General features: G+C 40.7%; 2 protein-coding genes and 1 long non-coding RNA gene across 3 annotated transcripts in view; 2 read left to right on the forward strand and 1 right to left on the reverse strand.

The window, feature by feature from the left end:
* The first annotated feature begins 338 nt into the window (after positions 1–338).
* On the forward strand, positions 339–13925 carry LOC114550542 (deoxynucleoside triphosphate triphosphohydrolase SAMHD1-like). Its single transcript, XM_028571351.1, has 11 exons — positions 339–566; positions 803–918; positions 6194–6264; positions 7653–7808; positions 7899–7999; positions 8207–8321; positions 9175–9266; positions 9404–9519; positions 11580–11737; positions 12463–12511; positions 13798–13925. The coding sequence occupies exons 1-11, from the start codon at positions 385–387 to the stop codon at positions 13923–13925; spliced, it is 1284 nt and encodes a 427-aa protein (XP_028427152.1). The 5' UTR covers positions 339–384.
* A 567-nt stretch (positions 13926–14492) lies between these two features.
* On the forward strand, positions 14493–14936 carry LOC114550281 (uncharacterized). Its single transcript, XR_003691669.1, has 3 exons — positions 14493–14528; positions 14678–14782; positions 14865–14936. It is a non-coding gene; the product is annotated as an uncharacterized LOC114550281 (long non-coding RNA).
* A 717-nt stretch (positions 14937–15653) lies between these two features.
* Positions 15654–15782, reverse strand: part of LOC114550543 (deoxynucleoside triphosphate triphosphohydrolase SAMHD1-like) — a 17351-nt gene continuing 17222 nt past the window's right edge. The window contains exon 16 of the mRNA XM_028571353.1: positions 15654–15665. Coding sequence (XP_028427154.1) covers positions 15654–15665 — 12 coding nt within the window. The remainder of the gene's footprint in view (positions 15666–15782) is intronic.

Here is a 15782-nt window from a genome sequence, read left to right on the forward strand (position 1 = left end):
GTATATGTTTACCATCTTTTGTTGAATCTATTGCCGGTCTACATCAAAAGATGAGACGTCGGAGGCACGAACAATGAAGATGAGGAAGATTGCAGTATGAAAAAATGAAGAAAAACTAGTTCACTGATCACTCAGGAGTCTTTTTACTGGTAAACTTTTGGGTAAATAGACGATGTCACAGTTTTGTTCCATTTGTTTTACCTGCTCCTAATTGGTCCCATCAGCATGTTATTCCTTTGGAGCTTTAAATTAATATTTGGGCTAATTGGGCCTCATGCAAAGAACATTTTCCTATTCTCATTCTCTAGCTAGATCACAGCTACCCTCAGGAGAACTGGACCTGGGTTTACTGGGACTCTTTTGGGTCATACTTGGACTGAGTTTATGTTCTATGTGTTCTGTCAGGTGTTTAATGATCCCATCCACGGGACGGTGGAGTTACACCCACTTCTCATTAAAATCATCGACACACCTCAGTTCCAGAGACTGAGAAACATCAAGCAGCTTGGAGGGGTCTACTTTGTTTACCCTGGAGCATCCCACAACCGCTTTGAACACTCCATTGGGTATGTTGGTATGGTATCAGATAAATAGTTTTTATCTTAAGGTATTCACAATCTAAATTAATTTAAGACTAGTTTGCAGTAAAGCACCAATAACATCAATAAAACCAAAGTAAATACATTGCATACATCAGTAAAGGTACTGTATAATACAAGTTCATATTTCCATTTTTTAGCAGAATACTTGTGTGGTAATTGTATGAGTTTTTTATTGTTGTGTATTGTGTCTGGTGATAAAGGGTGGCGCACTTGGCAGGTCAACTTGTTGAGGCTCTGCGTACAAGGCAGCCGGAACTCAACATTGATGACAGAGACGTCCTTTGTGTGAAGATTGCTGGTCTCTGCCATGACCTGGGTGAGTGATACACACCTTTTCACTATAACATCATGTCATAAGTTTTAAATTGTTATTACTGGGTGGGATTAAAATTCAGTTTTCAGCATTTATCCTGTGTGCATTATATCAGGTCTGTGTTTACATTAGTTTTTAGTTTTACTAACATTTTTTTCATTACATTTGTCAGCCGGATGCAACATAATGTGGTTCTGCTGTACTTACCCTGTGAAATAGTATGAATGACAATAAACTTAATCTAAAACAAACATCTATATAAAATAAAAGGAGAAGCTATGCACAAACAGTGTTGATCTACAGTGATGGGTTAGGGCAGGCATTCAAGGTGCAGTAAACCATGCTAATCCAATACACTTTTTGTCAAATTTAGTTAATATCTTCTCACGGCCACCTAGCTTTCTATTTTCTGTGCGCCCTGAAAAAAAAAAACCTGGTGTTCCTACACAGGCCTGGCTGTGTAAATGGAAAACAGAAAGGAGTGCATGAGTCCACGGGAGGGGTGGAGAGGCAGCATGTGAATTTGCAATACATTCTCATGAACAGGTGCGTATGTCTCCTACAAAATTAGGAGGCTGCCGGCTTGTCACGTAACACCAGGTGGTCATGTGACGCTGGCTGCTACGAGCTCCATGACGCCGAGCAGCAGGTGCTAGTTGTCTAAGCCCAATTTCCACCAGCTACGGAACGTCTGCGGATCCGCTCCGGAACAGCGGTGGAGCCATTAGGTTTCCGCGAGATCTTGTTGTTATGTTCCGGGAAGTTGAGGACCCAAAGGCAGAGAGCAGGCAGGCAGGAGAACATTTGAGATGGGAGATTATTCATCCAGTAAACAACAAAGTACGAAACAACGAAAAGAGTCCAAAAATCCAGCTGGCAATACAAACAAAAGAAGCAGGCTAAAGTCCTAAAGAGAAGCAACAAAAGAACAGAAAATCAAAAACAAGGAAATCCAGAAACAACTGACAAAACTCACGGACGAGGAGACTGGACTGAGCACGATTGGATATACACACACAAAATGATCTGACACTGGACAAGGGGAAACACAAAGACTAAATACAGAGGGTAATGAGATAACACAAGACAGGTGACACAAGGGCTGGGAAACAGGTGAAACACATTAGGCTGGGTAGAGCAATCAAAAAAGGAGGGAAACAAGACAGGAAGTAAAATAGACAAGACAAGACAGAAAACCAGAGACTAAAAAATAAAACAGGAAACTGAGCAAAATACAACACAGAAAACAGACTACCAAAATAAGACAAAACACCAAAACCATAACAGTACCCCCCAAGGGACAGATCCCAGATGTCCAAAAAACAAACCAAGGAGCAAAAGACAAACCAGGAAGGGTGGAGGGATACAGAGGAGGGACAACAAAAAACCAACCCAGGGAGGGCGGAGGGGGCCTGGAGGAGGCACGACCCAAATAGTCAAAATAATTCAACCCCAGAGGGGTGAGGGAAGTCACTAGAGTCACTCGGGGCAAGGGAAATCAAGGACAGGGTTAGGGTTAGGTCCTGGGATCCAGGGCTGCGGACAGCAGCGAAGGAGGAACCAAAAACAACCCAAGGAGGGCAAAAAAAAATAAAATAAAAAGTCTGGGGGAGGCAGAAAGTCATTGGGGGTAAAAGTCACTTGGGACACAGAGCACAGGGAACAGAAAGTACTCTGGGAGCACAGGGAACGGAGGGCCGGAAAGGCCTGGGGGAAACAGAGGGCCGCTCGGGACAGGGAACAGAGAGAGGCCATAGGGAACAGAGAGGGCCCCTTGGAACAGGGGGCCGAGAGGCCTTGGCAACAAAATGGCGAAGGCGATACCCCTCTGGCGGCCGTCGGCAAAGGAGAGTCCCCTCTGGAGGCCGTCGGCAAAGGAGAGTCCCCTCTGGAGGCTAGAGGCTAAAGGCGAAACCCATCAAAAGGCCAAGCAGGTCGGCAGCGAAGGCAAATCCCCTCTGACGGCCGACAGCGAAGGGAAAACCCCTCTGAAGGACGTCTGCAGCGAAGGCAAATCCCCACTGGAGGCCGTCCGGTCTCAAGGGTCTTAAGGGCGGTGACAGGGGATTCTGGACGGCTGCTAGCCAACTCGGGGACGCTAGAGAACTCTGAGACACTAGGAACACTAGGGAGGCTGTTAGGTAGCCGGGGCTCAGAAAGGCTGCTAGCTAGCCTGGAGTCAGGGGGGCTGCTAGCTAGCGGGGAATGAGGGAGGCTGCTAGCTAGCCTGGGATCTGGGAGGTTGCTAACTAGCTGGGGCTCTGAGAGTTTGCTAGCTTGCTGGGCCTCTGAGAGGTTGCTAGCTAGCCTAGATTCAGGGAGGTTGCTAGCTAGCTGGGGCTCTGAAAGGTTGCTAGCTAGCTGGGGCTCTGAGAGGTTGCTAGCTAGCTGGGGCTCTGAGAGGTTGCTAGCTAGCCTGGATTCAGGGGGACTGCTAGCTAGCTGTGACTTAGGGTGGTGGCTGGCTAGCCGGGACGCAGAGAGGCTGCTAGCTAGCCTAGGGTCAGGAGAGCTGCACGTCAGCCCAGGGTCAGGAGAGCTGCACGTCAGCTCGGGAACAGAAGGGTTGCACTTCAGCTCGAGAACAGAAGTCAGTTTGTGGGCACTGGTCGGCCTGGGGACACTAGACAGCACTGGGAAGGTAACTTGGGGGTGCGCAGAGCGGTGTTTGGGCTCACCGCTAGGAGACTCCAGGAAGTCTTGAATCCAGTCCGGGAAGGAGCTCCGGAGCCAGGAAGGAGCTCCGGAGCCAGGGATGAGCGGAGGCGTCTTGGCGAGCAGCCTGGAGAACTGCCTCCTTGGCCTCCCAACCTCTAACCATTCTCCACCTCCCCACAGCGCAAATAAGGTTAGGTCAAAGAGTTCGTACTTAACTGCCTCGGCTGGGTCCATGGTGGTCAGATCATTAGGTTATGTTCCGGGAAGTTGAGGACCCAAAGGCAGAGAGCAGGCAGGCAGGCAGGAGAATGTTTGAGATGGGAGATTTATTCATCCAGTAAAAAAAGTACGAAACAACGAAAAGAGTCCAAAAATCCAGCTGGCAATACAAACAAAAGAAGCAGGCTAAAGTCCTAAAGAGAAGCAACAAAAGAACAGAAAATCAAAAACAAAGGAAATCCAGAAACAACTGACAAAACTCACGAACGAGAAGACTGGACTGAACACGATTGGATACACACACAAAATGATCTGACACTGGACAAGGGGAAACACAAAGACTAAATACAGAGGGTAATGAGATAACACAAGACAGGTGACACAAGGGCTGGGAAACAGGTGAAACACATTAGGCTGGGTAGAGCAATCAAAAAAGGAGGGAAACACAAGACAGGAAGTAAAATAGACAAGACAATACAGAAAACCAAGGGGGTAAGCTTCGCTTCAGAACTCGAGCCATCGTGGCGCCATTTTGTTGCTAACTGGCCATCACCTCCTGTTAGCATTCCGCTGACCGCCATTTTTTTTTTACGTCACTTGACTGCGAATAACTTTACATCTGAATCGTTTAAAGAGTCTATTTGTCCGTTGTTTAGTTCCAAAGAAACACGACAATGTATAAAAGGCTTCATTACCTTGTACCTCACGTTATGTCTCCGTAGCAGACGTTTTTGTAAAAATAGGCTAACGATTGTGTCATAACCAAGTGACTTACTGTCGCATAGTAGAGGAATTACCGTATAGTACAGGAGAAGCTCGCAGGCAGTTTCGACTTACATGAGATGTTTAGGTTTAATTACTAATGTTAACTAGCAGGTTAGTGATCAATAATTAGCCTGTGTCTATGTTATCTCCTTACATACACCTACAGTCTCCGTATCTGTAAGATTGGGAATGATTGAGATTTCTCTTGGCACAGCTACCAGAAGACTTACAACTTTCAGACACGTTGCTCACGTCACATTCTCTCAGTTGGAGGCTGCGCAGTAAAGCTGGCCATCACCGGAAAAGTGCTTCTAATAGCCTTCACTGGTCTCCGTCCAGAGCAACGGGGTCTATTGGTCCATTATATACTGTCTATGCAGAAAACCAGAGACTACAAAATAAAACAGGAAACTGAGCAAAATACGACACAGAAAACAGACTACCAAAATAAGACAAAACACCAAAACCATAACACTACTTGTGGATCCTCGTGACTACAGCTGTCAGTCATGGCCACAGCCGTGCTGCAACAAATGACGAATGCAATTGGTGGAAATCCTCAGTTAGCTGCTTCGTGACGCGGGCTAGGGACCTTCGTCACAGCTCGGTTGTATCAGCGGCAATTACTAAATGTGTTTAGCTGAAAATAGGTGACTTTGAGACGGGTACAGGGTGGTTTAGATTAAAACACTCCTGGGTGAAACTCTTTAGTTTGTTAGTTAAATGGTTATTACTGAGCCACAAAATACTATTCGAACCGATTGGCAACAGGCAACATCACTTGATGGTGGTGGTTGGTGTAATGGTGTAATGGTGTAATTTGGTGTAATTTGAAATTTACACTTGTAGAAAATGTTCACACACCAATTGATATTTACATGAACACACTGACAGCTGCAAACTTGCAATGCAACATTTACTTGTATACTGTTTTTTACTCAAGTTCATTTTCCATCATAACCACAACTCAGTGATTACAACCTCTCGAATCTGTCACTGCAACCTCACATATGTGATCTCTCGCATCACCAAGTGAGGAATCTGCGTGCCTCGACTTTTGCAACACTTTTGGTGATACATTTGGTGTAAAACTAATGTGTACCTGTGGACTTAGACTGTGGAGCTCTGAGCCAACGGAACAGGGAAGCAGGGTTTCTATCACCAGATGAGAGACAACTCTGTCTGGCTTATTTATGTAGCATGGAAGCTTGGTGGAATAGCAAGCTAGCATTAGCTAACTAACCAACAAACCAGCCTAGCCTTAGCTTCTAAATAAATACATTTTAATTATCTAAATACTTTTTAACAGTTAAACTGAAACACTGGCGGTGAGGTCCAGGTCCTGCAGCCACAGACGGACCTAAATTCTGTTAAAATTTGCTTTGCAAAATTGGCGAGTATTGTTTTAACGACATGACTTGGCATGACTTCCATTATGTTGTTGCTTTGAAGGAAAATAATGGTGACAAAATGAAAACAAACAAACATGGAAGAAATGTTGAATTTGCATCAACAGAAAACCCAAAACAGGCCTGTAAGATTTACTAGATCTACATACGGTTCACTTCACTTTACCTCAGTTCACTTTGCATACAATCATCATTAGGTTCATTTATATTTATTTCTCCATATCTAGGACATGGACCCTTTTCCCATCTGTATGATAAAATGTTCATACCCAAAGTACAACCAGAAAATGAGTGGAAGGTAAGAAATTATTTTTGTTGTCTGATGTGTGATATAATAACCCACCAGCCAGGGCCTGCATTAAGGTAGAAAATAATTTGAAAACAAACAGGAACTAATTAGCAAAGACATGAACAACAGGTTTGTGTTTAGCAGTCAAGGTTGCAGCAAAACAAAAGTGCCAATGTAATGTTGCTGGCTTGTTTGTTTGTGAGCCAAAATGAAAAATGATTTAATCATTAATCAAATTAATCGTTGATCTGTGCCAGCACATACCTCAGTCCTTGTTTTTTTCATGTTTAGTGAACCTTAGTAGGGTGGGATGGAATAATTGTGGTAGACACGGCAATAATAATGAAGATAAATAGATAAATATAATAAAACAATAATAGACCTGAATAATAGATAATAAATACATATTAATAGTACAACTTGTAAAACTGAACTTGAACATGACCTGGGAACAAGGGGGCACTTGTTGCAATAAACAACTCACTTTTGTGTTTTATGTTTTGTTAAATGTTGTATTTCATGTACATTGTCAATGTCTCTTCTGTTTTAACAAAGTAGTTTAATTGACTTTAGTTAACTAGATTCCTCCCTAGCTTTGCTGGAGTCCAACTTCTTCCAGTGTGAAGTAATTGGGAGCTTGCAAAGCTTTGAAAATAGCTTTCCCAACACTGCCATCAGCCAGTATCTTAGCTTAGCATAAACACTGGAAGCCAATAGAAACAGCTAGCCTAGCCAAAACCTGCCTACCAGCTCAGTAATTAAACTTCTGTATCTTGTTGTATTTCATAAAATATAAAACTAATCCCTTAATAACAATTAGCTGTGGCATTCCTGGCATTTTGCGATATTATTGATGTGCAGTGATGTGCAATTAAAATGTAGGTTAACATTAAATGAGTATTCTTGTGTTTATTGTTATATGTATGTGTATCATTAATCTTTTGTAGAAACCAAATCTATGGAGGGCTGGTGGTATGTACACTTGTGATTCATATATTTGGTACCACTAAAATTGCATGTACTCATATTACCTAGAGACTGTGAACAGCAGAATGTTCAGTGTTTAGGCAGAAGTTGGGCTCACACAGGAGAGAAGAGAGAGGTTCTGGGTCTCTGCTGGTTCAGTGTCAGACGGTCTGGTTCTTTCAGCTAGAAGAACTTTGGACCAACACGGCTCAGGCTTGAGAGGATCATGAGAAGTCTTTTCTGTTTCACTACTCCATCTGGAGTTCAGTTGAGGAGAAAAGGCTATACAGGCTGACATGGAAAAAAAGGGCAAAAGAGCCAGAATAGCAGAGGATCATAAGAGCTTTTTTTTTATTTTTTTTTTCTTTACTTTACTTTTTGTGTATTTTTATTAAAGTCTCATAATAACATTAATCATGTGTATCTTTTAGCATGAAGACAACTCTGTAAAGATGTTTCACCACCTGGTGGAATCTAATAATAAAAAGCTGGAGCTGGAGATGAAGAATAAGTATGGTCTGACTGATGATGACTTGAATTTCATCAAAAAGTTGATTGAAGGACTGAAGGACCCTACAGAAGTCCAGGTCAGTCCTGCCTGTGTGAATTTAGTGAAATCAGTCAGTATCATCATCATCATTGATTATAATGCCATTAATATGCTCTCATCTCCACAGTGGTCAAAGATTGGTCGGACAGAGGACAAATTCTTCCTGTTTGAAATCGTGGCCAACAAAAGCAACGGCATTGATGTGGACAAGTTTGACTACTTTGCCAGGTGGGGCTTGTTGAACAGCTACTGTAGAGCTTGATGCAGAGTGATAAACTACTATGGATTATTTTCTCCTGAACATTTATAATAATCTCCTGATCCTGATTATTATCCTGATCCTGATTATATAAATATGTAGCATCCTCCAGGTATCTTTGATTAGTTTAAAGTAAGAAGTTACATTACCCATTTCTTCACTCTGTCTCTTCTCAGGGACTGCTACCACCTGGGCATGAAGAACAACTTTGACCATCTCCGCTTCATACAGTTTGCCAGAGTGATTAAAGTGAAAAAAGACGGGCTGAATCACATCTGCAGTAGAGACAAGGTGCTGACATCGTTATTCCTGCTTTTGTTAAATCCAGTTTTAAAACAACATCTATTTATCTTATCTTCATGCTTTTATTCTATTCCAGTCTTATTATATTCTATTTTATATTCTCTTTAATAAAGATTTTTAATTGTTTCAACTGCTCATTAATATTGACAGGGGCAAATGCACCGCAACTTAATGAAACGCACCGAATTAAGAAAACATCTTCATTCATTTGACAACACATGCGCAGCATTTAGCAAACTAAGCTGCAAATACACAAACATGCTGCAAATACACAAACACGCTGCAAATACACACTACAACCAAATACACAAACACGCTGCAAATACAGAAACAATGCAAAAAGAAAAGCACGCAATCCCCGAAAACAAATGCAAATAAAACCCTGCTGCAACCAGATTACACAAGTTTTCCAGGCCTCAAGGGGGAGCGCTAAGTGGAACAGCTTGATTTATGACCCCAGGTGGAGAGAGCGCTCTGCCTTTTTATTACAGACACGTCTCTGCTGATTGGGTATCACCTGTGACCTGAGCCAATAAAATAGTTCTCTTTTTTAGATTTGTGTGCTTTTCTTTTTTCATCGTTTGTGTATTTGCAGCGTGTCTGTGTATTTGATTGTATTGTGTGTATTTGCAGCACATTTGCTAAATGCTACACATGTGTTGTCAAATTAATGATGTTTTCTTAATTTGCTTGTATTTCATTAAGTCGCAGTGCATTTGTTGGCCACCGTAAATATTTTATGTAAATCACTTTGAATTGTCTTGTTGTTGAAATGTGCTGAATAAATAAAGCTGCCTTGCCTTATTAGTTGTGTCTAAACTATAGACAATCCTCTAAACAGGAGGTGGGCAATCTGTATGACATGTTCTACACCAGGAACTGTCTCCACAGAAGAGCCTACCAGCACAAAGTGAACAAGATCATAGAGTATATGTGAGTAGCTAACCTTCCCACGTTGGGCCTCTAACAACAATTATCTTCTTCTGATGCAGTTTATTTCATTTGCTTCATAATTCACTCTATATTCTAATATGCATAAAAGTAATAATATGTTGGGTATGGTCATCCAGGATCGCAGAGGCCTTTGTAAAAGCAGACGAGCATATCAAGATTAAAGGCTCAAGAGGGAAAGAGTTCACTCTCTCTACAGCCATAGATGACATGGAGGCCTACACCAAGCTGACAGGTCTGTAGATACCACTGTGTGCTGTGAGCTTGTGTTTTAACATTAAAAACATTTTTCTGAATTATTCTAAGGATTTTGATTGCTTACCTGCACACAAGGAGATCAACTATTGAGGCCACGGTTGTACCACTTTGGCAAAAAGCACACTAGTTTTGGTGATGCTAGCATACAAATGGATTAGCAAGGAGCAAAGGAACTATATATCAAAACCTTGGCCATCAGTCGACCATAATAGGATATTTTTGTCAAGTTTTAATCATCTATCTATGAAGACGTAGAAACAGTGTTGCAGTGTAGAGCTAGTTAGTCCTGAAATATAATAAGGAACATTTTGGAAAAGTTAATGATATATCCTAAAGGCTAAATAAAAGACACAACCCTCCAAACTCTACATGCTAGCAATGCTTTTACTTTAGCTCCATGTACGTCTCGCTTTAGAACGTGGAGAAATCCTGAACTTTCTGTTCCTAGTTACTTTTAGTTAGCTATAATTGGGCTATTTGATTTAACAAATAGTCACAAATCACAAATCAGGCCAGCAAGATAATATGGTGCGTTCTTTTTGTCTTGTAATCGCGACTAGTAGCTCAAGTGTGACGTCACATCCATGTCGGAAAACGAATAACCGCGGGTTGTTGCGTTCTTTTTGTCACACAATACTACGAGTCGGAAAAAAGATGGATTTTTGTAACATTTTTTGTAACATTTAGGATTCTATTCACCCAGTTATTGACATATTACACACATACATTACACAGTTTGATACATGAAAATTACGTTTTGATTAACGTTAACGTTAGGCTACTGCTCTGCTTTCTGCTCAAAGCTCTGCTTAAAGCCATTGTTGTCATATAGCAACCGAGCGTCTCTAGCCAATTTCAGCTGCACGAGCTACAAAATAACTAATCAGGCGGCATTTAACTCCTAATAAGACTGTAGAGACATGTCTATAGGTAGCAGTATACAGCACTATGTTTAACTCCTAATAAGACTGTAGCAACATGCCTATAGGTAGCAGTATACAGTGCTATGTGTACCACTTCTTCATTTGGTTACAACAAAGACAAAAGTGCTTAAAATGGTAGAAAACCACAATGTTTACTACGTGTGATACACGACGTAGCCATCTTTGAAAGTGAACTCGGGGTCCTCTGAGTTCAGACAACAACCCGAGTTGTATATACGACCTCGGTGGCGTTCTTTTGCAACTTCCGTTCAGTAACTCCGAAAACAACTCGTAAATCGACTTTGGTGGACAAAAAGAACGCACCAATAGGCTCCCCCACAACCCCCCTAACAGAACTTCACACCTGGACAGTACTCAGGAAAGCCACTGTAATCATACACCTCCTTCACCCATCCTTTCAGTTACTGCCATCAGGTCGACACTATAGATCCCATTAGTCTCAGGAAAAACATATATAAAACTCCTTCATTCCCACTGCCATCAGCACACTGAACAGCCAAACATAGACATCATCCAACAGCTCCACTCAGCTTCTTCTTGCACTGTTTTTGCATTTTGAACGTCTGCACAGGCAATGTTTTTATCCTCTTTCTATATGTATCTTTCATGTTCTTATGTATTTCATGTCATTTGAGCCTGCCCTGTCAAAGAAAAATGTCTGTTACTCGGGACAGACAATAAAGTTTTTCTTATCTTATCTTATCTTATCAAATAGGAGTAGAAGCAACTTGCTGGAGTTTAGAAGGCGTCCATTATATATAATGTACATGATACCGGTCCTGTAAATAATAAAGTTATAATAGGTGATATACATGCCAGATTGAGCTAACTTTTATCAAAATTGTTTAGATAAAATTAATTTTATGGTAGTAGTAGTTTATTCGAATAATCATACATTTTCAAGAACAGAATTAATGAAGTAATTCCATAGTATAGGCCTGTTTATATTGCTTAATTCTTTGAGTTATGCCTCTGTTTACAATCAATTATTTATTTGTAAAACACTATGAATGAATTTGTGACCTTTTCTTTGGTTTAGTCTATAGAGTGTATGGTTTTAACTCAGCTATCTTTCACTCGGTTTGTTCTATAGATCATGTGTTTGAACAAATACTCGAGCTGGATGAAGCAAAGGTCCCCAACTCTTCTTCCGCGGATCTGGCTGAGGCAAGGAAGATACTAGAAAGGATCATCTCTCGAGATCACTACAGGTTTCTGGGTGAAACCAAGCCTAGACAAGTCCCAACCAGGGTGTGCATTAAAGTCTTTGTGTACCTGTATTACATCACACTTCTGTTTGACACATTATACTGTATATTCTTACTGAGGCTATGATAACACTGAATATTATAAAAACAGGTTTTGATATAACATAGCTGATGTGCTCCTTTTGTGGTTGATAAGTGCACATTGCTTGTTACTGTTGTCTCTATTATTGTACATTGAGGATGTGATAGCAGTGGAAACAAAATCATAGGATCAAATGTTGCTTGGACTACATCTACAGTTTTGTGTGAAAATGACTTGCGTCCACATTAGCTTTTCCAGGTCATTTTCATAGAGACCCCTACCCACAGTGAAAAAGTCAATGAAAAATAGTCTTTTTTTTGTTAAACAATTGTTAACTACTATTAATTACTTTTTGCTTTTTATGGTTGCTACGTTGTTGTCTGATTAGATCGAGATGACTAGTTGTCCTCTAACTTTGCTGCCATAGAGTCCCGTCTGTGACTGGACTACAGACACTGCTGGTTACGCTGCCAGTCCCCTCCTGCTCCCTTAATACAGCCAGAGTCACAATATAGTTGTTGATATTTACATATATCTGGTGAGCTAAGATTCATACACTCTGAAGAGTGTGGACAGAGAGCCATAACTGAAAAATAAAGTTATGTGGAAGTACTTTTACTGTGAGTTGTCAAGATGGAAGGCATTTTAAATCTTATGTCTCTCACCTTTTCTCCTCCCTCCTTCAGGAGAAGATTAACGGTTGGAAAGAGGAATTGGATCAAGCCAGACAGGATGGTAACAAAAGCTGTTGTTGGTGTTTGGTGGAGGTGTTTAGTAAATGGTACATTGGGAGTAAAAGCCACTTGCTGAAGTTTTGAAGACATCCCGTTTTGATTATGTACATATAAATGATGAATGGCACCCAATTCTGTAAGTAACAACGTTGTAATGATAAATATACATGCAAGATTGAGATAGCTTTCATGAATGAAGGAACAAAAGTTTTATATAATTACTAGGGCTGTCAATTGATAAAAAAATGTAATCAAATTAATTACATACTCTGTGATTAATTAATCGAAATTAATTGCATACATAATTAACGGTGCCTGAAGCTATACTTTTTAAGAAAGTTTAAAAAAAAATGAAAAAAAAGAAGGGTACTAAACAGCAGTTGGCGACATTAAAGAACAGCTTGTTTATTACTAAGGCCATATGGTCAAATTAAATGATTTAATAATAATGTAATAACTATAACAATAACTTATTTCACTAGTAAATTGCTGTTGAACAACAAAAAAAATAACTTATTTCACTAGTAAATTGCTGTTGAACAACAAAAACAACCACCAGATGGGAAAAGGACGTTTAACAACAACTACGAATGCAACACGAGGCTGTAGTTTCCCAGCTTCGTTGAACGTACCGTCTGTGTTGTTTTTCCGACAACGGCAGCTGCAGACTGTTATATCCATATAGAACATATGAACACATGTTCTATATCTATGGTTATATCCATATAGAACATATGAACACATGGTCTATATCTATGGTTATATCCATGAATGTATTAAGACAACGGTTATATCTCGGTGTTGGAATCCTCTACAGTGAAACACAGTCAAACCTCACACCCGTTTAGCGTTAGCTGTTAGCATTTTAACGTTTTTGATCCAGCTACTAGCTAGCGGTAGGCTAATGTTAGTTGCTGTCGAGAATAGTGTTAACTAGCGTCCGTGGAGCGGTGTTTGTGTTGCCTGTTTCGCCTGTCTCAGAGCATCAGAGAGAAGACAATCAGGGGCACCAGATTAAGAAGATTACTACAAGTAAATCATCAATTTCAATCAATGATCCAGGCAGCACATTCTCATCTCCCTCCTTCCTTTTACAGTCGAATGGTAGCTAGAACGGCTCCGGGTCAAACAAATATGGAATGGATTAATCTGCGTTATTTCTTTTAACGCGTTAAAAGAAATAACGTGAGCATCTCAGTTTACAGTATCAATTGTTTATTTGTGAAATCCCATGAATGTTTTTTTGACCTTTTCTTTGGTTTGTGTTTGACTCTGTTTGTCCTGTAGATCATGATCTGGAACCAATACTCAACCCCTTCACTAGGGAGACGGCTGAGGCATGTCGGATTCTATCTGAAGCCATCTCTGGAACCCTCGACAGCTTCAGACAGCCAGAGAAACCCACAGAGGTGTGAACTATGTCTCTGTGTGCCTGTATTACATTTAACTTCACTTTAACACCTTATCTATTTCACCGTGGCTATGATAACACTGAATATTGTCATCAGAAATGCCTATTGAAAATGTATTGTTAAGATTAGATTTTGTTATAACAGAGCTTGATGTTAGGGTCATCTTGTGGTTGATAAGTGCACGTTGTTTTGTTTTTCTTCTGTTTTCTATCATTTTACAGTGCCTCTGGAGGTATTGTACATGGATTTCATGGGGCTACTACAAAAGATCAAGATTAGATGATGAAGATCAGAGAATGTGATAGCAGTGTGAACAAAATCATAGGATCAAATGTCAGTTAGACTGCAGGCTGGCGCAAACTTTTGTATCAGAAAACAACCACACCAGGACTCACTAGTCTGGTGTTTTAAGATTTATACACGCTGAAGAAAGTTTTGGAGCAGCTCCATTTGAATACATTTTAAATATCATGTCCCTCACACTTCTCTCCCTTTCTCCTCCCTCCCCAAGGAGAGGAAACGCCATTGGGAAAGGGAATTAGCTGCAGCCGTCCCTGACGGGGGCGATAGGGTGTCACGCTGACAGCAGAGGACTTTGTAGTTCTTGTGAGTTTTTAGTCTAATTCCTTTACTTCACTTTTTTAAATCTTAGGTTTGTTGATTATCATTTAATTTGTAAGATGTTGCTTTCCCACCATTGGGATAATTTACCTGGGAATATAGAAACAGACTTCTTTCTCCCCCTCCTCGCTCAGGTCACTACTTTTGACTATGGAATGAAAGACAAGGACCCCATCAATAATGTGTATTTCTACAACAAGAGAAATCCTGACAAAGCATTCAACATCACCAGAGACCAGGTCAGAACTAAATCAATCACTCCATAAGGCAGTCTCTGTTATGTCATTATTCTCAACTCTATGCTGCGGTCATTCTTGTCAGGTGTCCAAGCTTCTCCCAGCATGCTTTTCTGAGCAGCTGATTGGGGTTTACAGTAAGAAGACTGATGACCAGAGTGTGGAGGCTGCCAGAATCACTTCAACAAGTGGTGTGAAGATAAGGGCTTGCCAAAAGCACAGGTAATATTTAGATCTAGGCTGTTATATATAGGACAAGTACTGTGTGGGGGGCTCTCAGGCTGGAAGTTCTATTAAACAATAACTAAGAGAGATTGGTCTATAGATCTAAGAAAATATGGGAAAATGTCTGTAACAATTTATTAAAAGCCCAAGGTGGTTCATAGCTTGTTTTATCCCTAGCAATGTCACTTAAGACAAAAGAGCTAGCTAGCTAGCTGAAAAATCTCTCACTCTGAACCACTTTTGTTAATACTCTAAACACTTCTCTGTCTTTATTTACATGCAGTATGGAGAAATTGCAACACCGGTGAATCATCCCGGTGGAAATATCCAGAACAATCCACCAGATGTTTCAGAAAATAGAGATTAAAAAGTCAAAACAAATCAAACACCCCTGCTACTTATATTGGTTATTAGGATTGATTCTATAAGGTGGATTCTGAGACGACACAGGTCGTCGTTGCAAAATGAGAAATTGTTCTCAATCGACTTACCTGGGATAACACCTGGATAAATAAAGGGTAAAGAGGGTGTATTGTCATCCTATTTATCTGACCATTTTATATAAAATGCATTTAAGCTGATCTGAACATTCATGACTGGTATTCAAAGATCTCAACAGGAGACCCTCGGATGAACTTTTATCTTACTTTCAGAAGACGCCCTGGAAACATCTGGAAAGTGTTATCAATGGGGTCCCCAAGATATGGAAAGAAGGCCAGCTATTTTGTAGAAATATTATCAATTATTTATCCCACCCGGTTATGAAGAATAGATATAC

This window comes from Perca flavescens, chromosome 23 (genome assembly GCF_004354835.1).
Source record: "Perca flavescens isolate YP-PL-M2 chromosome 23, PFLA_1.0, whole genome shotgun sequence".
Lineage (NCBI taxonomy): Eukaryota > Metazoa > Chordata > Actinopteri > Perciformes > Percidae > Perca > Perca flavescens.